This window comes from Pelophylax lessonae (assembly GCF_965119305.1).
Source record: "Pelophylax lessonae genome assembly, chromosome: 10".
Lineage (NCBI taxonomy): Eukaryota > Metazoa > Chordata > Amphibia > Anura > Ranidae > Pelophylax > Pelophylax lessonae.
This window is the reverse complement of record NC_138777.1, coordinates 159,864,987-159,890,479: the sequence shown is the minus strand read 5'-3', so window position 1 is coordinate 159,890,479 and position 25,493 is coordinate 159,864,987. Positions and strand designations below refer to the sequence as shown.

The 25,493-nt window shown below is 46.7% G+C and overlaps 1 protein-coding gene across 1 annotated transcript in view; it reads right to left on the bottom strand.

Annotated features, from left to right (window-relative positions):
- Positions 1 to 25,493, bottom strand: part of LOC309565715 (uncharacterized protein) — a gene marked incomplete at both ends in the record, with an annotated part of 121,527 nt that overhangs the window by 79,434 nt on the left and 16,600 nt on the right. Inside the window, one exon of the mRNA XM_082270693.1 lies at positions 3,683 to 3,911. Within this exon, the coding sequence (XP_082126819.1) occupies positions 3,683 to 3,911 (229 nt within the window). The remainder of the gene's footprint in view (positions 1 to 3,682; positions 3,912 to 25,493) is intronic.

Sequence of the window (25,493 nt, the reverse complement as noted above, 5' to 3'; positions counted from 1 at the left end):
ACCCAAAGAGCAGAGAAGTTGTCACAGCAGATGATTTTCTGCTGGTGGATCTTGACAGATGGGTAAGCAGGAAGCAAGGTCATAAGCCAGGCCAGGGGTCAAACACAAGAAGACAGTCAGAAGCAGCAGAGGCAGAAGAAGGTCCATGGAGCAAGACAGGTTCAGAACCAGGAGAGAAGCCAGAAGCACAAGGCACAGGAACACTGAATACAAGGCTGACGATAGTCCAGCAATTTGAGAGAGGCGCTGCTGTCCTTAAATGGGCCAGTGGACGCTGGCAATTAGTATGCTTCGCGTGCGCCGATATACTCAAAGATTAGCCATATTGGACACTGGCATATTTGCCAGGTCTTCTCGGAATTCTTCCCTGATATTGCCTTAAGGCTTCCTTCAAACATGCAGCTAGGGGGCAATAAAAACCAGGCGGCTCAGCTGCAGTTTTACCTCCCCTAGACCACCCACCTGAACCTGGACATTCAGTTGCACAAGACTGTACACATGCCACAGCGGAGATGCTGTGGTTTGTGGCAAAAAAAAAAACAGCATGTCATGTTACCACCTCTGAACTCAACCAATGTAAGTCTATGGGGTCACCCCTCAGTCGGCCCACAAATGCGTGCAATGCACCAGATTTTGGCTCAGTGGTGCAACATTTACAGAGATAAATTAGGCAATGAGTAAATGACATAACACCTCCTCACAACCTGCTAATAGAAATCACTCTTCAGAGGGCACTTCTCGTGTGAACGAGCCCTAAAAGATGCCATGCCATCCATATGGTTAGAAATTGCATGTAACAAGTAATAATACAATGATTTAAAACCCGCGCTTAGGATTTGTTAAACAATATATAGTTAGAACAATGCAGCTGCTGCCCACTAAGTGAAAAAACTTGAACAATATGTGAGTAACCAGGAAAGCAGCGCTCGCAGAGTAAATGATAAATCTAATCAGTACATTTTAAATGATAGAATCCATGTGTGCAAAAAGTTGCCAAAGTGTATACTGTAGTTATCCAATAAAGTACAGAAAACTAAATTTACATAAAGTGCCAAATATCGCAGTATATCTTAAAGTGTATATATGGTAAAATCAATCAAAAACAAAACAATTCATAGCAATAATGCTAAACACATACACAAAGAGCTTGGTGCTTAGTGCAAATGATGCTATACATATAATAAGGTGCTTGGTGCTTAGTGCAAATAAGTATAAATGTATCCAAAAAAGTGCAGCATTGTATCAGAAATAAAATATCAGGTGAAAATATATATATATATATAATTAGAGTACCAAAAAATTATTATTTGTTAGGCGTGTTGCTAAAGGTGCTGTATATCATTAAAGTGCCAGTTTCCAAAGTGCAATGGTGCTCCCTGCAGTGACGGTGCTCGAACTTCCCCCGAGGGAATGCACTCACCAGAGCTCAACAGGAAAAGATCCTTTATGATATTTATCCTCCAATCCTGGCAAGTATAGATCTCATCTCCAGAGTCCCCAGATTTGCCTCACGGTGACACTCAGAAAAAAGATTGAGCCAGAGATAGTGAAGCCCGTAAAGAATTTTTATTCAAGATAAGATTAAAACTACTCACATAAAGCCATAGGTAAGTCAGCATAAAATAGCAAGAAATGCAGGTACTGCTCCGCTCCCGGAACACAGCCGGCTTGCGTTTCATGGAGACCAGGAAGTGACGTAGTACGTTGACAGCGCTGCTTTCCTGGTTATTCTGCATGTAACAAGTGTCACCATTTTTCAAGATGCCACATCTCACTCTTTCAAACTCTGTGGTCCACCTCCAGACCAGCTATTAGGTATATTTCTTTTACCCTTCTGCACACACCACCTTTTTTTACTGTACATCCATTATATAGTCAGGGTAAGTACCAGGACATGCCTTGGTGACTCCCAATGTATGTATAGAGAAGCAGATATTAATGTTAATAGCTCATTTTACAGATTATTTCAAATGGTAAGTGTTCCGATACAGAGCTGTGAAAAAATATTTCCCCCCTTCCCCCTGATTTTTTATTTTGTATATTTGTCAGACTTAAATTTTTCAGATCATCAAACAAATTTTAATATTACACAAAACAAAACGGAGTAAAATTATTATTTTATTTATTAAAGGGAAAAAAGCTGTCCAAACCTGCCTGGCCCTATGTGAAAAAGTAATTTCCCCCCTTGCTAAATTATTAAAGAACTGTGATTAACCACATTATTTTGGAAAGCTGAAAGCTTTTTTTTTTTTAAAAAAACTGAGTAAAAATTTTGCTTGCCATACTCACTTGGACTGGTTACTTGATTACTGCCATACCTGTTGAATGAAGAAATCATTTAAATAGAAGCTGTCTGACAAAGTGAAGCACGCTAAAAGATCTCAAAAAGCAACACATCATGCCACGATATAAAGAAATTCAAGAAGAGATGAGAAACAAAGTAATTGACATGTATAAGTCTGGAAAGGGTTACAAAGCTTGTCCACAAATGGAGAAAACTTGGAACAGTGGTGAAGCTTCCCAGGAGTGGCCGGCCTACCAAAATTACTCCAAGAGCACAACGACGACTTATACAAAAGGACATAAAAGAACCCAGAACAACATCTAAAGAACAGCAGGCCTCCCTTGCCTCAGTTAAGGTCAGTGTTCATGATTCATCAATAAGAAAGAGACTGGTCAAAAAATGAAATCCATGGGAAAGTTCCAAGGCGAAAGCCACTGCCTACCAAATAGAGCACGAAGGCTCATATCGTATTTGCCAAAAAACATCTTGATTATCCCTAAGACTTTTGGAAAAATATTCTGTGGAGTGATGAGACAAAAGTTTAACTTTTTTGAAAGGTGTGTGTCCAGGTACATCTGGTGTAAAACTAACACAGCATTTCATAAACAGAACATCGTACCAACAGTCAAACATGATGGTCTGGGGATGCTTTGCAGCTTCAGGACCTGGACAACTTGCCATAATTTATGAAACCAGTAATTCTGCGCTCTACCAGAAAATCCAGGATGATAATGGCCTAGTCAGAGTTTGGACTTAAATCTGATTGAGATGCTATGACATGATCTTAAACAGGCTGTACCCTCTAATGTAGCTGAATTAAAAAAATGATGCAAAAAAGAGCAGGCCAAAATTCCTCCACAGCGATTTGAAAGTCTCATTGCCAGTTATTGCCAGTTATTACAAACACGTGACAAGCGTGGCACAACCAGTTATTAGGTTTAGGGGCAATTCTTTTTTCATATAGGGTCAGGCAGGTTTGGACAGCTTTTTTCCCTTTTTTACTGCAGTTTGTATTTACTCAGGTTATCTTTGTGTAATATTAAAATTTGTTTGATGATCTGAATCATTTAAGGGTGTCAAATATGCATAAAAATACAAAATTAGGAAGGGGGCAAATACTTTTTCACAGCACTGTAGGTGAAGGTTGAGCAATAGGTATTTGCTAATTTTAGGTGTGCTACAGATAACTAACTTTTCTCTGTGCTGCATCAAGAACAAATGTAACGCTTTTTGGATAGTTAATACAATTGTTATTTAATGCCTGTGAATATGGATTTGTGAAATTGTGAGGATAGGAGGTATTTTTTTTATTCTTACTATGAACTGTTTTCTAAAATACGTTTCATGGGATTCTGGAAGCAGATTTTAAAAAGATATGGTAAACCAATGTATTATTACCTTGTAGTCCCAGCTGCTGATTTGGATACAGACTGAAATGCATTGGAGGCTGAACTACATGACCAACAGTTGTTGAAAAATGGCAGGGTTCACAAAGATTGCTGTAATTTGCTGAAAAATCATTAAACTGTTTACTGTAACTGTGATCCATGGTACTTGCGATACTGTTGGTTGCGGCACATTTTGACTGTTCTGACATAAAGGGGAGCATTTGCTTCTTATACTTCTCCTATAGAAAAAAGAAAACATAAAAAACCAAACATTTTAAAAATGCATAAATCATTTAAAAGGCACGATAAAAAAGACCATAAAACTCCACTATAGTACTCACACATTCTCCCCAATATACCCAACAATGAACAATGACTATAAAATCATGGTTTGGTAATGTTGCTTTTATACAAAATCTCCAATTATTACAGGTATACAGTCTAATCATTGAGTGCAGGCTGATTTCTCAGCACAGCCAGAGAACTGACCACACTGTGCTCTCATGCCTAGTCTGGTCAGTTTGATAGGAAAGCAGAGAGACTAGAAAAAACACCAGGGATTTCACACAAAGGAAGCTATAGAAAGAGAACAGGATAATTTTCACAGGGTAGATTTGATTAAAATAAAGTTGATTTAAATCACAATTTAAATCATGATTTAACTACTTGCCGACCACCCACCGCAGATATACTGCTGGCTTGGCTGCGCACGCCCCCATTAGCCAGCGGGGAGCTGACTCACAGGGCTCTCAGGAATCAGCACAGAGCACCTGTGATCCTTCTATTTAGGATCACAGGTCTCTGTGTTGATGATTCCACGAGCCCATCCCCCTCACAGTTAACTCTTTGATCGCCCCTGAGTTAACTCCTTCCCTGCCAGTGTCATTATTACAGTAACAGTGCCTATTTTTAGCACTGATTATTGTATTAATGTCACTGGTCCCCCCAAAAATGTAAAAAATTTAAATTAGGGGTCCGATCTGTTTGCCGCAAAGTCGCAGTCCCTCTAAAAATTGCTGATCACCGCCATTCCTAGTAAAAAAATAACATAAATCTTTCCCGTAGTTTGTAGACACGATAACGTATCCTCTGCTGCTGTTGCTTCCTGTGGCCACTAGAGGCAGAGGAGAGCAGAGGAGAGCACCACGTGGAGAGGAGAGGGGGGAACAGCTGAGGGAGACTCGGACAGAAGCCAGTGACTGAAGGGGGACTGCCGACGCAACGTGACAGACACAAGGCGGTGGGAAAAGTAGTGGATGCGTGCGGGAACTGACTGACCGGACAGGAGACAGCAGTAACGTGAGTGTGCTGAATCAGCTGTTTGTGCCTGTCTGTGTGATCCCCCTCCTCCTCACTCAGCCAGACAGCGTGTAGAGAGACTGACAGGGGGAGGCTGCAGGATTTTCCATCAGACGAGGACAGACCAGGGCAGACAAGCAGTAGCTAGGGACTGTAGGCGACTGACTGTGCTCTGCGACTTTGACTGACTGTGCTCTGCGACTGACTGTGCTCTGCGACCGACTGTGCTCTGCGACCGACTGCTCTGCGACTGACTGCTGGGCGAATGACTGCTGGGCGACTGACTGCTCTGGGCGACTGACCGGGCTGTGCGACTGTGAGTGTTGTGCGACTGTGCTCTACAACAGCAACTGACCGGGCAGTGTGACTGACCGGGCTGTGCGACTGTAACTGTTGTGCAATTGACCAGGCTGTGCGACTGACCGGGCTGTGCGACTGTGAATGTTGTGTGACTGTGAGTGTGGTGCGACTGAGTGTGTTGCGACTGAGTGTGGTGCGACCGTGAGTGTGGTGCGACCGTGAGTGTGGTGCGACCGTGAGTGTGGTGCGACTGAGTGTCAAGTGAGTGTAGCAGAGTGCCAGAGGGTGAGAAGGTAGAGTTAGGAAGCCAGGAAACAGCCACACAGGATAGACTTAAATTACTGAATCCCCATTAGATTAGATTAGTAGGTGCAATGCCCGGCGGGTGTGGAGATACGATTCGGTGTACATCTTGTGGTATATATACGTTCCTCGATCATGCGATCGAGGGCGAATACAAATGCGCAAAATGTAAGCACGTTGCTTCCCTGGAAGCTCAGGTCCTAAATTTAGGGAAGTAGCTGGCAGCACTGAGACGAATGTCCATACCGAAGGAGAGTCGGGATCGTACCCATCAGGCGCAAGTAGGGGCCTGCACAGAGGTGGGCGGAGTAATTGAGGTGCAGGCATCAGAGCAGAGTAGAGGGGTGACAGTTAGGAGGGGTAGAAGGGGACAAGGCAAGGAGGCCAGTCCTGGGCTGGAGCACCCCAATAGATACGCCCCGTTGCATGATGTTGGGGAAACCAGTCAGGGACCAGCATTGCTGGAGCAGAGCGACGCCCCTAGCTGCCAGGGGAAGAACTCCTCCAGTGAGGCCAGGAGAGAGGGAAAGGAAAGACAGGTGCTGGTGGTAGGGGACTCAATCATTAAAAGGACAGACAGTGCAATCTGTCACAAAGACCGTGAGTGCCGAACAGTCTCTTGTTTACCGGGCGCTCGGGTTCAGCACATCGCGGATCGGGTGGACAGATTTTTGGGTGGGGCTGGGGAAGACCCAGCTGTCATGGTACACGTGGGTACCAATGACATAGGCAGAGGAAGTTGGAGAGTCCTAAACCATTTCAGGGACTTAGGCGCTAAGTTGAGGAGTAGGACCTCCAAGGTAGTATTTTCAGAAATACTACCTGTACCTCGAGCCACACCAGAGAGGCAGCGGGAGATTAGGGAAGTTAACAAGTGGCTGAGGAGCTGGTGTAGTAAGGAGGGTTTTGGGTTCCTGGAGAACTGGGCCGACTTCTCAGTCGGCCACTGGCTCTACGGTAGGGACGGATTTCACCTAAATGGGTGCAGCCGTACTGGGTGAGAAGATGGCCGAAAAGTTAGATGGGCTTTTAAACTAGGTGATGGAGGGAGGGTACAGATGTAGAATTAGCCAGTGGAAAGCAAGATTCAGAGGGCACAAATGGGGACATTAGCGGTAGGATGTTCGGAGCTCCTAAACCCAGGGTGGGTATGGGGAAAAATCACAAGAGCAGCCTAAAAATATCAAATGAGGATATATGTAAACGGCCAAAATTACGAGGTTTGTATACCAATGCCACAAGCCTGGCCAACAAGATGGGAGAGCTGGAGCTGCTGATGTTTGAGGAGGACTTAGATTTTGTGGGAATAACTGAGACTTGGTTCGACAGCTCTCATGACTGGACGGCGACCATTCAGGGGTATTCCCTTTATCGCAGAGATAGAGAAGGTAAAAAAGGGGGAGGGGTATGTCTGTATATTAAGAACAGTGTACAGGTAAATATGAGGGATGATATTAATAATGGAGCTATGGACGAGGCAGAATCCCTATGGGTAGAACTTCAAAGGGAAGGCACTGTGGGGAAGGTAATTGTCACGTACCTGGCGGGTGGAGCCTGAATATGCTGAGGAAGGCCTCTCTTACACCTCTGACTCGGGGCCCCTGGTAGTGTAAACAGAAGGCGCGGGAGTACAGAGTCGCACGAGTGCCTGATGGCGTGCTGGTGCTGGTTGATGACAGAGTAGGACGTCAGGTGATCACAGAAATCCAGTGGAGAGAAGGCAGCGGGTGTGACTGGGAGCTTCCAGCAACTGAAACTAAGCAGAGTTAAACAAGCCGGGTCATACACAGGAAGAGCAGATCAGATGAAATCGGTGGTGCAAAAGGATGGTCAAAGTCAAGCCGAGGTCGATGCAGGCAGGAGGCAGGGGTGGTCAAGAGCAAGCCGGGTCGGTATTTCACAGCTGGAGACAGGTAGCAGAGGCAGGAACAACAGGGGAAGCTGAAGACAAGACAGCACTGAACCTGTGTGCTGATCCAGCTTAAATAGTGCTCTTTCTTGATGAGAAGGGTGGAGCCGGGATTAGCCTGTGGGTTTTAACTCATCCTCTGCCAGAGCCTTGCTGACATGTCCCTCCCCCCCCACAATGGGCAGCCTCCGAATGCCCAACTGGGCCATTCTTTCTGGGTGGGCCCGGTTGCAAAAATTGGATGAGTCTTCTGGCATGGATGTTTTCTTCAGGTTCCCAGGAATTGTCTTCAGGACCATACCCCTTCCATTTAATCAGGTACTGAACCTGATTCCTCCTTTTCCTGCAATCCATAATTGCTTCAACCTAAAATTCCACTTCACCGTCCACAATCACTGGCTCGGGGGGACCTGTATTTCACTCAGGAAAAGGATCAGGGATGGCGGGTTTTAGCAGGGTGACATGAAAAACCGGGTGGATTTTAAAGGAAGCTGGTAGTTCCAATTCATAAGCTACGTTGTTAATTCTCCTTTTTACTGGGAATGGTCCTACAAATTTAGGTCTCAATTTCCTTGAAGGACAGGCTAATTTCAGGTTAGCTGTGGATAACCATACCTGGTCGCCAGGTTCCAGTTAACTCCCCACGTCTCTTGTCGAAAATTCTTTTACTGTATTCCTGTGCCTTGGTAATTGCTTCCTGTAACAATTTATTGTTAGCCTCGAGGAAGGTTACTGTTTCCATCACAGCTGGAACGGGACATTCAGGGATAGAATTGGGAAGGAAAGATGGATGAAAACCATAGTTAGCAAAAAAAAGGAGGTTGCTGGGTAGCTGAGTGTTTAGTATTGTTGTATGCAAATTCGGCTAATGGCAGCAGTGTTACCCAGTCATCTTGAGAGAAGGAGGAAAAACACCGTAAGTATTGTTCCAGAGTCTGGTTCGTCCTTTCCGTCTGTCCATTTGTTTGAGGATGGTAGGCTGAGGAAAAGGATAACTCAATCTTCAGGGACTCAGATAGAGCTTTCCAGATACTTGAGGTGAATTGTACCCCTCGATCAGATACAATATTAGCCGGGACTCCATGAAGCCTCACAATTTCTTTAATGAAAATTTGTGCTGTTTCCAACGCAGAAGGGGTGCCTTTCATGGGTAAGAAGTGTGCCATCTTAGAGAGCCGGTCGACAACGACAAAAATGGCTGTACACCCCTCAGAAGGGGGAAGTTCCACAATAAAGTCCATTGACACCATTTTCCAAGGTCTATCTGGGATTGGCAGTGGTTTGAGCAAACCCCATGCTTTTGTCCTGCTGCTTTTGTTCCAGATACATGTGGTGCATGCCCCCACATATTTCCTACAGTCTTCCTGCAAATGGGGCCACCAAAATGTATGGAGTATTAATTAATTAATTAATTAATTAATATACACCTTCCGGTAAAAAGATCTTGTCCTGGTGCCATAATAGACCATCCTTGGTTTTTAAAGGTGTCTAAGGGAGCAAGGGAATTCCTACAGAAGCCTGCTTGATTCGAGAAATGAAGTCTTCCTGCAACAGGAGGAAATTTACGGGAGATAGAATGGTGTCCGGCAGATCAGTTTCTTCAGATTCTGCGAACATTCGGGAGAGGGCATCTGGTTTAGTATTTTTTGACCCAGGTCTGTATGTTATGTGGAAGCAGAATCTGGCAAAGAACAATGCACACCTGGCTTGACGTGGCCTCAGGCGTTTTGCTGTCCTTAAGTATTCAAGGTTCTTATGATCTATAAAAATAAGAATAGGATGAGCTGCCCCTTCCAGAAGATATCTCCACTCCTCCAATGCTGCCTTAATTGCTAGGAGTTCACGATCCCCTACATCGTAATTCCTCTCGGCTGGAGAGAGTTTACGGGGAAAAAAACGCAACTTGATGCAGAAGGCCCTTGGTTCCTTGGCGCTGGGAGAGCACTGCCCCTACTGTCGTTTCTGAAGCATCAACCTCCAGAACATATGGTAGAGCCTGGTCAGGATGCTTAAGAATGGATGCTGACGTGAATAATTGTTTGAGGTTTTCAAAGGCAGACTGGGCCTCAGCAGTTCAGGAAAACCTGTTGCCCTGTTTGGTTAATTGGGTAATAGGAGAAATGATGGTTGAAAATCCTCTGATGAATCTTCGATAGAAGTTTGCAAAACCAATGAAACGTTGGATTCCTTTTTTATCAGTGGGAGCAGGCCAGTCCAGAATAGCAGCAACCTTCTAAGGGTCCATCTCTATGCCTCCAGTAGAAATTATCAGTCCCAGGAACTGGATGCTCAACCGCTCAAACTCACACTTCTCTGGTTTGGCGTATAGACCATGTTGTCGAAGACGAGTTAGCACCTTCCTTACATGTTCCCTGTGAATTTCAAATGAAAAAGAGAATACAGAATGTCGTCCAGATAGACAATAACAAAAAGGTCCAAAAAGTCTCGAAAAATATCGTTGACAAAATCTTGAAATGTAGCAGGTGCATTACACAAACCAAAGGGCATCACCAGGTATTCAAAGTGCCCAAATTGGGTACGAAATGCCGTCTTCCATTCATCCCCGGCAAGTTGAAGATCTCCTCGAAGATCCAGTTTTGTAAAGATCGTTGCTGATCTGAGTTTTTGAAAACGTTTGGGTACCAAGGGTAAGGGGTACCGGTTTTTGATTGTGACTTTAAGTTCACGGTAGTCAACACATGGTCGCAGGGAATGATCCTTCTTCTCAACAAAGAAAATGCCCGCTCCGGCCGGAGAGGTAGAAGGGCGGATGAACCCCTTTTTCAAGCTTTCATTAATATAGTCCTTTAGGGCCAAGAGTTCTGGTTCAGATAAGGGAAAAATCCTACCGAAAGATACCTCAGCCCCGGGGAGTAGCTCGATTGGACAGTCATAAGACCGGTGAGGGGGAAGTGTTTCCGCCCCCTTTTTGTTAAAGACATCCAGAAAGCAGTGGCGGCCGGTCTATAGGGGGAGCAGGGGTGCCGCCCCCCCCCAATCAACATCTATCAGCATCTTCATGTAAAAAAAAAAAAAATTTCCATTTAAAGCCCACTAGGGGCGCCGGACCTATTGAAGTCTATGGGGGGTGGGGTTTGGCACCCCACGTGCTGCCAGGCAGAGGTGCCGATTGGTGGCCGTTGTGGGTGTCATCGGGGCTCAGAGCAATGCGCCCGATACTCCCACTTCTACACTCCTAGTCCTGTGATTGGTCCAGACTCCAGCCTGGACCAATCATTCAGGACTCCCGTCTGGCGTCGTCGTGGGGGCGGTGCATGCTTTAGTCACTCTGACGCACTCACCTTCCCGGTTCCCGCCCGCCGTCAGACTCAGCGAGGATGAGCGGCCGCGAGACGTCTCAGCCAGGAGCAGGTAAGTTAAGAAGCCGCCTGCTTGGATCCCTCGAGAACCGCTGGTCACGGAGCTCCTAGGCAGCAGGTGACAGGTCCTTACAGCGCCATCGCCACTCGCCAGGCCACCGCGGCTTCTTCCCTTACCTGCTCCTCCTCGCTGAGTCTGACGGCAGGCGGGAAGTCAGCGATGGCGCTGTAAGGACCTGTCACCTGCTGCCTAGGAGCTCCGTGACCAGCGGCCTCGAGGGATCCAAGATGGCACAGCCGCGCCAGTCCACCTCTGGAGCCTTGAAACCGGGTCCCACTCCCAGCCAGCATACGGTATGCACCTCTCCTCCCCGGGGCCCCCTTCCCCGGAACTGCCGCTACCTGACTCCCTTGCAGCCACATCCAGCCAGCCGCCTCATCCACTGCATTTATGGAGACATGCTGGTCACTGCACTGATGGGGACATGCTGGTCACTGCATTGATGGGGACATGCTGGTCACTGCATTGATGGGGGCATGCTGGTCACTGCATTGATGGGGACATGCTGGTCACTGCATTGATGGGGACATGCTGGTCACTGCATTGATGGGGGCATGCTGGTCACTGCATTGATGGGGACATGCTGGTCACTGCATTGATGGGGGCATGCTGTAGTAATTCTGCATTTAAGGGGGGCATGCTATACTTTGATTACTGAAGGCCCCTTTCACACTTTTGTGACCTCAAAGTCACGCAATTTTTTGCCGCGTTTTTTGCCACAAAGCAATGCCTATTAGATTTTTTCTGTTTGCGCCCCCCCAAAAATTTTGAGCACCAGCCGCCACTGCCAGAAAGTCCAGGTAGGCAGTAGGAACAGATTTGTAAACTTCGGAGTCCGAGTCCATACATAACAAAGTTGAACCAGGGGAATCTGATAAGCAGTGCTGGCAGCAATAGGATGAGTTGAACTGGATCTTTTGTGTAATCCAATTGATGTGTGGGTTATGAGCCTGCAGCCACGGCATCCCCAAGATTACAGGTACTGGTAGAGTCTCCTGTGAGACTAGTCCGGATTTAATAGCGGATCCGTCCGCAAGGTGAACAGAAAGCTTCAGAGTCTTGGGTTGCAGAGGGATCTGATGCTTGGCAACAAAGGTTTGGTCAATAAAGCAACTACAGGCTCCTGAGTCAATGATAGCTGGAACCTGAATAACTTTTCATGGAAACTGTAATAGAACAGAGAGATTTAGATGAGAAGAGTTGTTAAGCTGAGTGAAAGACTTGGGAGGGGAGATAGACAGGCACTTACGGAGTTTGGCAGCACAGTTCCTCACGTAATGACCTGGTTCCTCGCAGTACATACAGATTATTCAGGCGCCTGCGTTGGCGTTCTTCCTGGGTGAGCGAGGGACGGAGTAGGCCGAGCTGCATAGGTTCAGCAAAATCACCAGCAGGTACTGAATTCTCAATGGGCACGGCACCAGGAGGACTGGGGACCCGTGGAAGCATCCATACAGGGCGATAAACTCCGGTAGACCTCTCAGACCTGCACTCCCTTAACCTCTGGTCGATCTGAATAGAAAGCTTGATGAGATCGTCTAGGGAATGTGGCACTCTAACAAGTTCATCCTTTAGGGATTCTGAGAGTCCCATACGAAACTGGTAATGGAGAGCTGCATTATTCCAATTTGTATCTGCACTCCAGCGTCTGAAATCAGGGACATAGTCCTCGACCGCTCTGCGGCCTTGCTGGAGAGAATAAAGCGCAGTTTCTGCAGTGGCGGTACGTTGAGGGTCTTCATAAATCTGGGCCATGTCCCCAAAGAAGGAGGATAGAGTATTAAGGGAAGCAGCCTTCTGTTCCAATAGGCGGTGGGCCCATGACTGGGGCTCACCCTGTAGCAAGGAAACCACGAATCCAACCTTTGTGGTTTCCAATGAAAAGGTGCGAGGCTGTAGGGCAAAGTACAGTTCACAAGCTGTGCGGAAGGCCCTAAATTTGCTGCGGTCACCGGAGAATCTTTCTGGGGTAGGCACTCTGGGTTCTGGAGGTAACATCACAACTGACGGAGGTGCAGGGCTTCCGGTGGAGGATGAGGAAGCAGCACTGGGAGCGGTGGTAGTAGAGGAAAGGGATTGGACCTGTTCCTCCAGTTGAACATAACCCTCCTGTAAGCTCTTCAGGGCTTGTGTGAGGCCAGCCAGGTGTTGGCAAAGTTCATCCATGGGAGAGGTTCCTCACTCAGGCTCAGACATGGCTGTCACGTACGGTCACGTACCTGGCGGGTGGAGCCTGAATATGCTGAGGAAGGCCTCTCTTACACCTCTGACTCGGGGCCCCTGGTAGTTTAAACAGAAGGCACGGGAGTACAGAGTCGCACGAGTGCCTGATGGCGTGCTGGTGCTGGTTGATGGCAGAGTAGGACGTCAGGTGGCCACAGAACTCCAGTGGAGAGAAGGCAGCGGGTGTGACTGGGAGCTTCCAGCAACTGAAAGTAAGCAGAGTTAAACAAGCCGGGTCATACACAGGAAGAGCAGATCAGATGAAATCGGTGGTGCAGAAGGATGGTCAAAGTCAAGCCGAGGTCGATGCAGGCAGGAGGCAGGGATGGTCAAGAGCAAGCCGGGTCGGTATTTCACAAGTGGAGACAGGTAACAGAGGCAGGAACAACAGGAGAAGCTGAAAATGAGACAGCACTGAATCTGTGTGCTGATCCAGCTTAAATAGTGCTCTTTCTTGATGAGAAGTGTGGAGCCGGAATTAGCCTGTGGGTTTTAACTCATCCTCTGCCAGAGCCTTCCTGACATGGCCCCCCCCAATGGGCAGCCTCCGGATGCCCAACTGGGCCATTCTTTCTGGGTGGGCCCGGTTGCAAAAACTGGATGAGTCTTCTGGCATGGATGTTTTCTTCAGGTTCCCAGGAATTGTCTTCAGGACCATACCCCTTCCATTTAATCAGGTACTGAACCTGATTCCTCCTTTTCCTGCAATCCATAATTGCTTCGACCTCAAATTCCACTTCACCGTCCACAATCACTGGCTCGGGGGGAGCTGTATTTCACTCAGGAAAAGGATCAGGGATGGCGGGTTTTAGCAGGGTGACATGAAAAACCGGGTGGATTTTAAAGGAAGCTGGTAGTTCCAATTCATAAGCTACGTTGTTAATTCTCCTTTTTACTGGGAATGGTCCTACAAATTTAGGTCCCAATTTTAGGACCTCCTTTTACAGATCGGATTGGCAGCAAGGATGGGAAATGTCATTATAATGGGGGACTTTAATTATCCAGATATAGATTGGGCAGAAGGAACCGGGCATTCAGCCCAGGCTTGGCAGTTCCTAAATGTTTTGCAGGGCAATTGCATGGGTCAGACGGTGAATGCACCGACAAGAAACAATGCGGTACTTGACCTACTGATTACCAACAATACAGACCTGCTCACGGATATAGAAATACGGGGCAACTTAGGAAACAGTGACCATAGGTCAATTAGTTTCAGTATTAATCATGGTAATAGGAAACACAAGGGTAATATAAGGACACTGAATTTCAAAAGAGCCAATTTCCCAAAACTGCGCTCTCTGCTAGAAAATATCAAATGGGATAGAACCCTGGGAACAAAGAACACGGAGGAAAAGTGGGAGTGCTTCAAGAGCATACTAAACAAAGGGATTGACCAGTGCATTCCAAAGGGAAATAAATTTAAAAGAGCAAAACTAAACCCTGGGTGGCTAAACTCCAACATAAAAATGCATATTAATACTAAAGAAAAGGTCTTCAAAAAATACAAGCCTGAGGAGTCATTGGCAGCATTCAAGCAGTACAAAGAGTGTAATAAGAAATGTAAAGACGAAATCAAGGCGGCTAAAATAGAACACGAGAGACATATAGCGGAAGAGAGTAAAAAGAACCCCAATAAATTCTTTAAGTATATAAACAGTAAGAAAGCGAGGTCAGAACACATTGGCCCCATAAAAGACAACAAAGGAAATATGGCCACAGAGGACAGAGAAAAGGCGTAAGTGTTAAATAATTTCTTCTCTTCAGTCTTCACAAAAGAATTGGGCGGCTACACTAACCCAGCTTGTAAGGCCAAACTAAACAACACACCTCAGGAAGTACCGCCATGGCTAACAGAAGATAGACTTAGAACTAAACTAGAGAAACTTAACATAAATAAATCACCGGGACTGGATGGCTTGCACCTGAGGGTTCTTAAAGAGCTCAGCCAGGTGATTGCCAGACCATTATTCATGATCTTTAAGGATAGTTTATAGAAGGGTATGGTGCCAGCTGATTGGAAAAAAGCCAACGTGGTACCAATATTTAAAAAAGGGCCGATATATATCCCGGGTAACTATAGGCCGGTCAGCCTAACATCAGTAGTCTGCAAGATTTTGGAGGGGATGTTAAGGGACCACATACAAGACTTTAGTAATGAAAATGGTATTATTAGTAGTAATCAGCATGGATTCATGAAAAATCATTCTTGCCAAACCAATCTATTAACCTTCTACGATGAAGTGAGCTGCCACCCAGATAAAGCTAAGCCTGTGGATGTGGTGTATCTGGACTTTGCAAAGGCCTTTGACACCGTTCCCCACAAACGCTTACTGTTCAAACTAAGGAAGGTAGGTATGGACCATAAGGTGAGTACCTGGATAGAGAACTGGCTCCAGGGTGTAACGCTCCTGCGTTTTACGTATGATGTGGATTTTCAGCTGCAGAAATATTCCACTTCAGTAGTCATGTAGAGAAACGCTGAGACACCATTCCCAACTCTCAATGACTCATCATGTGTGGATGATCTCAATTCAGCAAGTAAATACACACACTCAATAAGATGTTTCCTAGAGTGACTTATGTATATAGTAACACAGTGATGATAGGCTGAAGAGCCAGGTTGGGTAGAGATGGTAGATGACAGACACTTGAAAGGAAATGTTCTTGAAAGTAAGATAGTATCAGATGGGATGCAGATAGGTTTAGCAATCATGTATGGTAGTAGATGACAGAGTAGCAGGTGGACATACAAGAGAGATCAACCCAGTGCAAGAACAGGTGGTAGTAGGCTCAAGAGCTAGCAATCTTAGATAATGCAGATGTAGTAATAGTCCTTAGTATGCAGAGCTAGATAGTGTAAGCTTTAGTATAAAGGTTATAGAGGTTTCCCCTGTGGGGTACTTATCACTAATAGCAATGTAGCAGAGGAGAGGTTCGGCAAGAGCGGATGATCCGGTAGCGGGATACAGGGATCAGCGCAGCGTGGTTCCGACAGCGAGGTATGCTTGCAAGCATGTGAGCTTCAAGACAGGTTAGCATCAAGGCACAAAGCAGTTTGAACGAACACATGTGAGTGAGAGCCGGCGATCTAAATAGCCATCCAGTCCGGCGCTCAGTGATGACAGCATCAGTCTTAAAGGTGTATGCGCACCTTACCTAAAAGAGAATGGTGGGGCGCATACACTTATGAAAGAGTAATTAGGGTACCCAAAGGTACCAGAACATTAAAGTACCCCCCCCCCCTTAAGGCCGGCTCCTGAAGGCCTCTGGAGCTGGTTTGTCTGGGTACTTCGCATGAAAATTGCGGATTAATCTAGAGGCATGTATGTCAGAGGTGTTTAGCCAGGTGTCGTCTTGGGGCCCATAGTTCTTCCATCGAACCAAGTACTGAAGTCTTCCTCTGTGGATACGAGAATCCAGAATCTCTTTTATCTCATATTCTTCTCCACCTTCAACTTGTACAGGAGGAGGAGGAGGGATAGTAGGCCTTATTCCTTGGTCAGGAACATGGGGCTTCAGTAGCGACACATGGAAAATGGGATGTATTTTGAGGTCTTGTCACGTACCTGGTCCTGAAGCCGAAATGCTGAGAGGGCTCTCCTTGCGGCTAGGTGCTCGATGTCCCTGAAGGTGGAAACAGGGAACACGAAGCCCAAAGAAGCAGGGATTGCAGGCTGTGCCACGGATGAGAGATGCAGGTGTGGAGATCTCTCATACCAGATGAGGTGAGCAGTAGGACCCAGTGGAGCTGATGATGGTGCAGACTGCACACAGCAGGAAACAGGTTGTAGTGGCTCCAGTAAGCTGGATATGGCAAATAGGTATTGCAGGCTGGAGCAACAGGTAAGTACTGCAGGTGGGTACAGCAGGCTGGGTACTGCAGGTAGGCACCAAGGTGGATCACAGCAGACAGGGTGAAGCAGGAAACGTAGTCAGAGATGGATGCCAAAGTCAGTAAGCCAGTGGTCAGCAGACAGAAGAGCAGGGACGTAGTCAGGCAAGCCGAAGTCATACACAGGACAAGAGGCAAGAGCAGATCCGTGGGCTATCCGAGGTCAGAGCTGGGGGAATAACAAGAGGTATCCAAAGGCAGGCCGGGTCGGTAACAGATGATCAGAAGCATAAGCACACACACAAGAACAGTAAACAGGAAGCTGAAGATCAGTCAGCAATGTCCATGTGCTGCAGTCCCTCTTTTAAAGGCCAGAGGGCGCCAAGATCTGACAAGCATTGTGTGAGCCAGCACACACACGTCTTTGCCATAGTGAACGTGCGTTCGCAATACGTGTGCGTGCATTTGTGCGAGTGCGGCCATATTGGAAATTGGCCACCATGCCAGGCCTACGGGCAACTCTCCTCTGGCTAGTCTCCTGACAGTGCCCCCCCCCCCTACGGGCAGCCTCCGGATGCCCAAACGCGATACCTTTTCAGGGTTTCTGTTGAAGAACTCCAGCAACAATCTGGGAGCATGAATATTCCCTTCGGGCTCCCAAGAATTCTCTTCAGGGGGGTAACCTTTCCATCTGACAAGATATTGAGTTTGCCTTCCTCTCTTCCTGCAATCAAGAATTGTTTCTACCTCAAATTCAGTATCTTCGCCCACTGTAACCGGTGGTGGTGGTGGTGGGTCTTCTCTTCCCGGAAAACGGTCTGAAGAGGCAGGTTTCAGAAGAGACACATGAAAAACCGGGTGGATTTTATAAGATTGTGGAAGTTTCAGTTCAAAGGCCACAGGGTTTATCACTCTCCTTATCTCAAATGGCCCAATGAACCTTGGACCCAGCTTTCGTGAAGGGCAAGGGAGTTTCAAATTAGCCGTAGATAGCCAGACCCTGTCTCCAACTTTCAAAACTGGATTCCCCCTCCTCTTCTTATCATAGTACCTTTTATAATCCTCCTGAGCTTTTGAAATGGCTTCCTGAAGAACCTGATAGTTGGTTAAGATGGAGGTTAATCTGTCTTGAACTGCGGGCACAGGACTTTCAGGCAACACGTCAGGTAGAAAGGATGGATGGTACCCATAGTTGGCCCAGAATGGAGTCTGGTTGGTGGCAGCATGAACTGAATTGTTATAGGCAAATTCGGCACAGGGTAACAGAGATACCCAATTATCTTGTGAGAAAGTGGAAAAGCATCGAAGGTACTGTTCCAAGGTTTGATTGGTTCTTTCCGTCTGGCCGTTGCTTTGGGGGTGGTAGGCCGAGGATAGGCAGACGTCAATGTCTAAGGCTCTACAAAGAGTTCTTCAGAACCTGGAGGTAAATTGTACTCCTCTGTCAGAGACTATGTTTCTGGGCAGACCATGGAGCCTTACTATTTCCTTTATAAAGGCATGGGCGGTGTCTGCGGCAGAGGGAGTGCCCACCATCGGTACAAAATGTGACATTTTAGACAATCGGTCTACTATTACAAAAATGGAAGTGAATCCCTCAGAAGGGAGTAGATCCACAATGAAGTCCATGGACAGCATTTTCCAGGGAAGGTCCGGGACCGGTAATGGTCTTAACAGGCCCCAGGCTTTAGTGTTACTCCCTTTGCTGCGGAGGCAAGTTGTGCAGGAACCAACATAATCTTTGCAGTCCTGGCTCAAGCCTGGCCACCAGAAGGAACGTTGGACAAGTTCGATGGTCTTGTGTACCCCAAAATGACCGGCTAGCTGATGATCATGGCATGCTTTAAGGACTAAAGTCCTGGTCTCTTGTGGTACAAAAATTTTATCGTTATGCCAGAAGAATCCATCTTGCTTCCTTAAAGCTGAAACTTCAGTTTCCAGGCATTGGGCAGATGCTAGCTGTATGGCTGACTTTAGATTAGGTAGTATTAGTAAAAAATTTTGGGAGGACAGGATTGTGCTGGAAGATGCTACTTCAGGAGTTTCCGGGAACATTCGAGAGAGAGCGTCAGCTTTGCTATTCTTGGACCCCGGCCGATAGGTTATGTGAAAGTTAAAACGGGAGAAAAACAGGGCCCACCGTGCTTGCCGGGGTCTAAGCCGTTTGGCAGTCCTGAGGTATTCCAAATTTTTGTGATCGGTAAAGATCATCACAGGGTGGGCTGCACCCTCCAGCAGATATCGCCACTCTTCTAAAGCCGCCTTGATGGCCAACAGCTCCCAGTCACCGACATCATAATTCTTTTCTGCTTGACTTAATTTTCTTGAAAAGAAGGCTACTGGGTGGAGCAAAGCTTTAGGCCCTTGGCGCTGTGATAAGATTGCTCCAGTAGCCACTTCCGAGGCGTCTACCTCCAGGACGTAGGGTAGAGTGGGTTCTGGGTGCTGTAATACTGGAGCAGAAGTGAACAGGGCTTTAAGTTTATCAAAGGCTTCCTGGGCCTCCTGAGACCACTGAAATCGAGAGTGTTGTCGTGTCAATTGAGTGATGGGGGCAATGATGGCTGAGAACCCTCTGATGAACCTTCTGTAGAAATTAGCGAATCCTACAAATCTTTGGATTCCTTTTTTATCCACTGGAGCAGGCCACTCAAGAATAGAAGACACCTTCTGGGGGTCCATGGCGATTCCATTGGTGGATATTATCAACCCCAGGAATTGGATGGCTTGTTTCTCGAACTCACATTTCTCTGCTTTAGCATAGAGTCCATGTTTTCTAAGTGTAGATAAGACTTTCTTCACATGTACACGGTGTAGTTCGAGTGATGCAGAGAAAATAAGAATATCGTCAAGATACACAATCAGAAAGTGATCCAGGTATTCTCTAAAGATGTCATTTACAAAATGCTGGAAAGTTGCCGGGGCATTACACAGTCCAAAGGGCATGACAAGATACTCAAAATGTCCGAAACGGGTTCGGAAAGCTGTCTTCCACTCATCCCCCTCTCTAATCCGGACTAAATTATAAGCACCCCGGAGATCTAGTTTTGTGAAAACTTGGGCAGTCCTAAATCTTTGAAAAAGTTCTGGTACTAGGGGAAGTGGATATCGATTTTTAATAGTAATTTTATTTAATTCTCTGTAGTCCACACAGGGCCTAAGTGTGTGGTCCTTCTTTTCAACAAAGAAGATCCCCGCGCCTGCTGGGGAAGAGGATGGACGAATAAATCCTTTGTTTAGATTTTCGTCAATGTAGAGACGTAGAGCTTCCAATTCCACCTCGGATAACGGGAATATCCGGCCAAAGGGAATTTCTGCACCTGGCAGCAATTCTATGGGACAATCATAGGGCCGATGCGGAGGCAAGACATCGGCTCTCCTCTTATCAAACACGTCTAGAAAGTTGTGGTAGCTGGATGGGACAAGCTGACTGTTATCCGATACTGATTGGATGGTCATGCAACTGGAAGAGCTCAGGGACTCAGGTACAAAACAATGTTGGCGGCAGTAGGCAGAGGAAAATATGATTTCCCCCTTAGACCAGTCAATCCTGGGGTTATGGGCTCGCAACCAGGGGATGCCCAATATCACAGGAAATATGGGGGAGCGAAGGACATCGAAGCACAGGAATTCCTGATGTTCAGAGTCAGTTATAGTCATAACAGGTTCAGTCTCTTGGGTGACGGGCCCCGATGTGGGGATGGTGCCATCTGCCAGGTGAACAGTAAGGCTCAGTCTTTTAGGTCTAAGCGGAATGCTAAATTTCTTGGCTAGAGCAAGATCTAGGAAGCAACTGCAAGCACCGGAGTCAATTATGGCCTGAAACTTGATTTCCCTATCCGCCACCTGTAGTGAGATGGGTAGAAGTAGGTGAGCTGGGTGAATCCCGGTGACTGGAGAGTAGGCAGGGCCAGGAAGCCGGGGCTTACTGGGTCTCACAGGGCAATTACAAAGAAAATGTCCAGCCCCTCCACAGTAGAGGCAAAGGTTGGCTTGCCGACGGCGTGTCCTTTCTTCGGGAGTTAGGGCAGAATGCATCAGTCCAATCTGGATTGGTTCTCCCTCTAGGGGTGTTGAGGAAGAAGAGGTAACAGGCGTAGAGTGGATTGCTGGGGGAACTCTGGGTAGCATCCAGGTAGGTCTGGAGGACTGAATTCGTTCGGATCGTCTCTCCCGCAGTCGGCGATCAAGCTGGATGGACAGTTTGATAAGGTGTTCCAGAGTGGCAGGGGTGTCGACACGAGCCAGCTCGTCTTTAAGTGCTTCAGATAGGCCGAGCCGAAACTGGTACTTTAATGCGGCCTCATTCCAGCCGGTGTCTGCTGACCATTTGTAGAATTCAGCTGTATAGTCCTCAACAGGCCGGCACCCTTGTTGTAGTGTGTGTAGGGCTGCCTCGGCCGTGGCCATTCGCTGGGGGTCGTCATAAAGTTGCGACATAGTTTCAAAGAAAGCTGAGACTGAGTTGAGGACCGGGTTCTTTTGCTCCAAAAGATAATGGGCCCAGGATTGTGGTTCATCTGTGAGCAGAGAAATGACAAAGCCAACCTTAACGGTTTCAAGAGAAAAAGTCTGTGGTTGCAGAGCTAGATACAACTGGCAAGCGTTTTTAAAAGCCCTGAACTTTCTTCGGTCCCCAGAGAAACGTTCAGGTATGGGGACCCTTGGTTCGGGTGGAGGTACCACTATCGTTGGTGCGACAGCTGTGCGTTTATAGGCAGCAGAAGCTGAGGCTGGGGCTGTATTTTCCGGGTTCTGGTCGGTAGGAAAAGGAGTAGTGTATAGACTCTGCAGACGACCTTCCAATTGATCATAGTCTTCTTGCAGATTTGTTATGGCTTGCGTGATGGCTGCGACTTGTTGGCACAGAGCTTCTAATGGAGACGCACCTCTGTCGGCTTCAGACATCTTTTGGCTGACTGATACTGTCACGTACCTGGTCCTGAAGCCGAAATGCTGAGAGGGCTCTCCTTGCGGCTAGGTGCTCGGTGTCCCTGAAGGTGGAAACAGGGAACACGAAGCCCAAAGAAGCAGGGATTGCAGGCTGTGCCACGGATGAGAGATGCAGGTGTGGAGATCTCTCCGCAGGTGGATACCAGATGAGGTGAGCAGTAGGACCCAGTGGAGCTGATGATGGTGCAGACTGCACACAGCAGGAAACAGGTTGTAGTGGCTCCAGTAAGCTGGATATGGCAAATAGGTATTGCAGGCTGGAGCAACAGGTAAGTACTGCAGGTGGGTACAGCAGGCTGGGTACTGCAGGTAGGCACCAAGGTGGATCACAGCAGACAGGGTGAAGCAGGAAACGTAGTCAGAGATGGATGCCAAAGTCAGTAAGCCAGTGGTCAGCAGACAGAAGAGCAGGGACGTAGTCAGGCAAGCCGAAGTCATACACAGGACAAGAGGCAAGAGCAGATCCGTGGGCTATCCGAGGTCAGAGCTGGGGGAATAACAAGAGGTATCCAAAGGCAGGCCGGGTCGGTAACAGATGATCAGAAGCATAAGCACACACACAAGAACAGGAAACAGGAAGCTGAAGATCAGTCAGCAATGTCCATGTGCTGCAGTCCCTCTTTTAAAGGCCAGAGGGCGCCAAGATCTGACAAGCATTGTGTGAGCCAGCACACACACGTCTTTGCCATAGTGAACGTGCGTTCGCAATACGTGTGCGTGCATTTGTGCGAGTGCGGCCATATTGGAAATTGGCCACCATGCCAGGCCTACGGGCAACTCTCCTCTGGCTAGTCTCCTGACAGGTCTATTGGCAATGTAAGCTGTACTGCAGCTTTTCCAATAAGTTTCTTGATTGGGAAGGGTCCCAAGAACAAAGGTCCAAGCTTTTTGCTAGGGATTTTCAGTCTTAAATTTTTTGTTGAGAGCCAAACGAGGTCCCCGATAGCGTACTGAGGAGAAGGTCTTCTGCGAAGATCATAGTACTTCTTTTGTTGACTATGAGCGTGTGCAATGGTAGTATTAAGCAAACCCAGAGAGTCCTTTATTTGGGTAAGATAGTCTGAAGCTACTGGGTTATTTGAAGGAAGGATGCGTGGTGGAAGAATAGAGGGATGAAACCCATAGTTCAAGTAGAACGGACTCTGCTTGGTCGTACTGTGGGTTGCGTTGTTGTAGGCAAATTCTGCCAGAGGGAGAAGATCCACCCAATCATCCTGTTGGTAAGAAGTGTAACAACGTAAATATTGCTCGATGCATTGGTTGACTCTTTCAGTCAGTCCGTTGGTCTGCGGATGGTAAGGAGAAGTGAGCTTCCGCTCGATCCGTAGTATGTGACATAGTTCTTGCCAGAACTTGGAAATAAATTGTGATCCACGGTCAGACAGAAGAGTTTTTGGGATACCATGTAACTTAAAGACATGTTTCATCAGGAGTTCTGCCGTTTGTTTGGACGAAGGTAGTCTGCGAATAGCAATGAAATGTGCCATTTTTGTCAGATGGTCCACTGACACTAAGATGGTATTAAATCCTTTGGAAGGAGGCAATTCCACTATAAAGTCCAAGGACACAACTTCCCATGGAGTTTGGGGTATTGGTAGACTGCATAGTAGACCGGATGGTCTTGTAGTGTCAATATTGGACCTGGCACAGACATTGCATGAAGAGACGAATTTTTGTATAGATGTTTTCATGTCAGGCAACCAGAATTGCCTGGTAATCAGATTAAGAGTCTTTGTCATACCCATATGTCCTGCCATAGGCACATCATGCGATAATTCCAAGATCTTGGTGCGTATGGTAGGTGGTATGTAAAGTTTGTCGTTGTAGTAGAGGAAGCCTTCTGCATCAGTATTTAGTTGTGGTGGGGGTGAATCCAAACTTATACCATGCAAAACCTCTTCCTTCAAGGAACGGACAACTCCAATAATGCGTTTATGAGGTATTATAGGAACGGAAGGGATTTCAAAGTAGTTTTCTTCAGTTAGTCGTGATAGTGCATCCGCCTTTTTGTTCTTATCTGCAGGTGTGTAGGTCACTAGGAAGTTAAACCTTAGAAAGAATAGTGACCATCGTACCTGTCGGTGCGAGAGAGTTTTGTTAGTCTGAAGATATTGGAGATTTTTATGGTCCGTGTATATATCTATTGGTAATTGGGTGCCTTCGAGTTGATGTCGCCAATTCTCCAGAGCCAATTTTATAGCAAGCAGTTCCTTTTCACCCACGGGGTAATTTATCTCTGGACTGCTTAGGGATTTAGAAAAAAAGGCGACTGGATGAAGTGGTGAAGTGTGAGTTGGTCGTTGGGAGAGTATTGCTCCTACTGCCATGTTTGACGCATCTACTTCCAGAATGTATTGGAGGGATGGGTCTGGATGGCGTAGTATGGGAGCAGAAGTAAACCTTGTCTTTAACAGGTGAAAAGCTTTATTTGCTTCATCTGACCATTTGAATGTTTTTTTAATGCTAGTGAGCTGTGTGAGGGGTCTCACAATGGCAGAGAAGTTTCTAATGAACTTCCTGTAGAAATTCGAAAATCCAAGGAATCGCTGTAGCGCCTTGCGTGTGGTTGGTGTAGGCCAATCCTGAATGCAGGATATCTTACTCATGTCCATCTCGATTCCTGTTTTGGATATGATGTAGCCTAGAAACAGTACCTCTTCTTTATGAAACAAGCATTTTTTCAGTTTCACATAAAGGTTGTGTGCAAGCAATCTCGATAATACTAGTCTTACATGTCTTATGTGTTCAGACAGGGATCGTGAATATATAAGTATATCGTCCAGATATACCACAACACAGACATCTAGTAAGTCTCTGAAAATATCGTTTATAAATCGTTGAAAAACTGCAGGGGCGTTGCATAGCCCGAATGGCATTACAAGATATTCGAACAATCCGTATCTGGTTCTGAATGCAGTCCTCCACTCGTGTCCATCACGGATTCGAATGAGATTGTATGCTCTTTTCAGGTCCAATTTTGAAAAATAGGTAGCTCCACGCACCTGCTCAATGAGCTCAGGGATAAGCGGTAGAGGATAGCGATCTTTTATTGTAATAGCATTCAATTGCCTATAGTCGATGATAGGCCTGAGACTTGAGTCCTTATTGCGGACAAAAAAGAGTCCTGCTGCTGTGGAAGAAGTGGAAGGTCTAATAAAACCTTTTTCCAAATTCTCATCCAAATAGTCTTTGAGATGGGAAAGTTCATCCTGTGAAAGAGGATAAACATGACCGAACGGCAATTTGCTATTTGGGAGTAGATCAATGCTACAATCATAGTCTCGATGGGGAGGTAGTGCTTGAGCATTTTTCTCAAGAAAAACCTCAGAGAGATCCTGATAACATAGTGGTGCAATCTCATCTGTCACCACAGACAGGATCTTCCCGAAAGACGGGAGGTTACACGTACCCTCGCAATAGCAAGAGAGGAAGGTCAGGGTCCGTTCCTTCCAATCTATGGTTGGTTGATGTGTGTGCAACCAGGGAAGTCCCAAAACAATGGGAAAGTGGGGTGAAGGTATTAGATCGAAGGTAGTGGTCTCCATATGAGACCTGTTAGTAGTGACTAGGAGTGCCTGTGTCTGATCAGTGATCGGACCAGAGGATAAAGGAACACCGTTA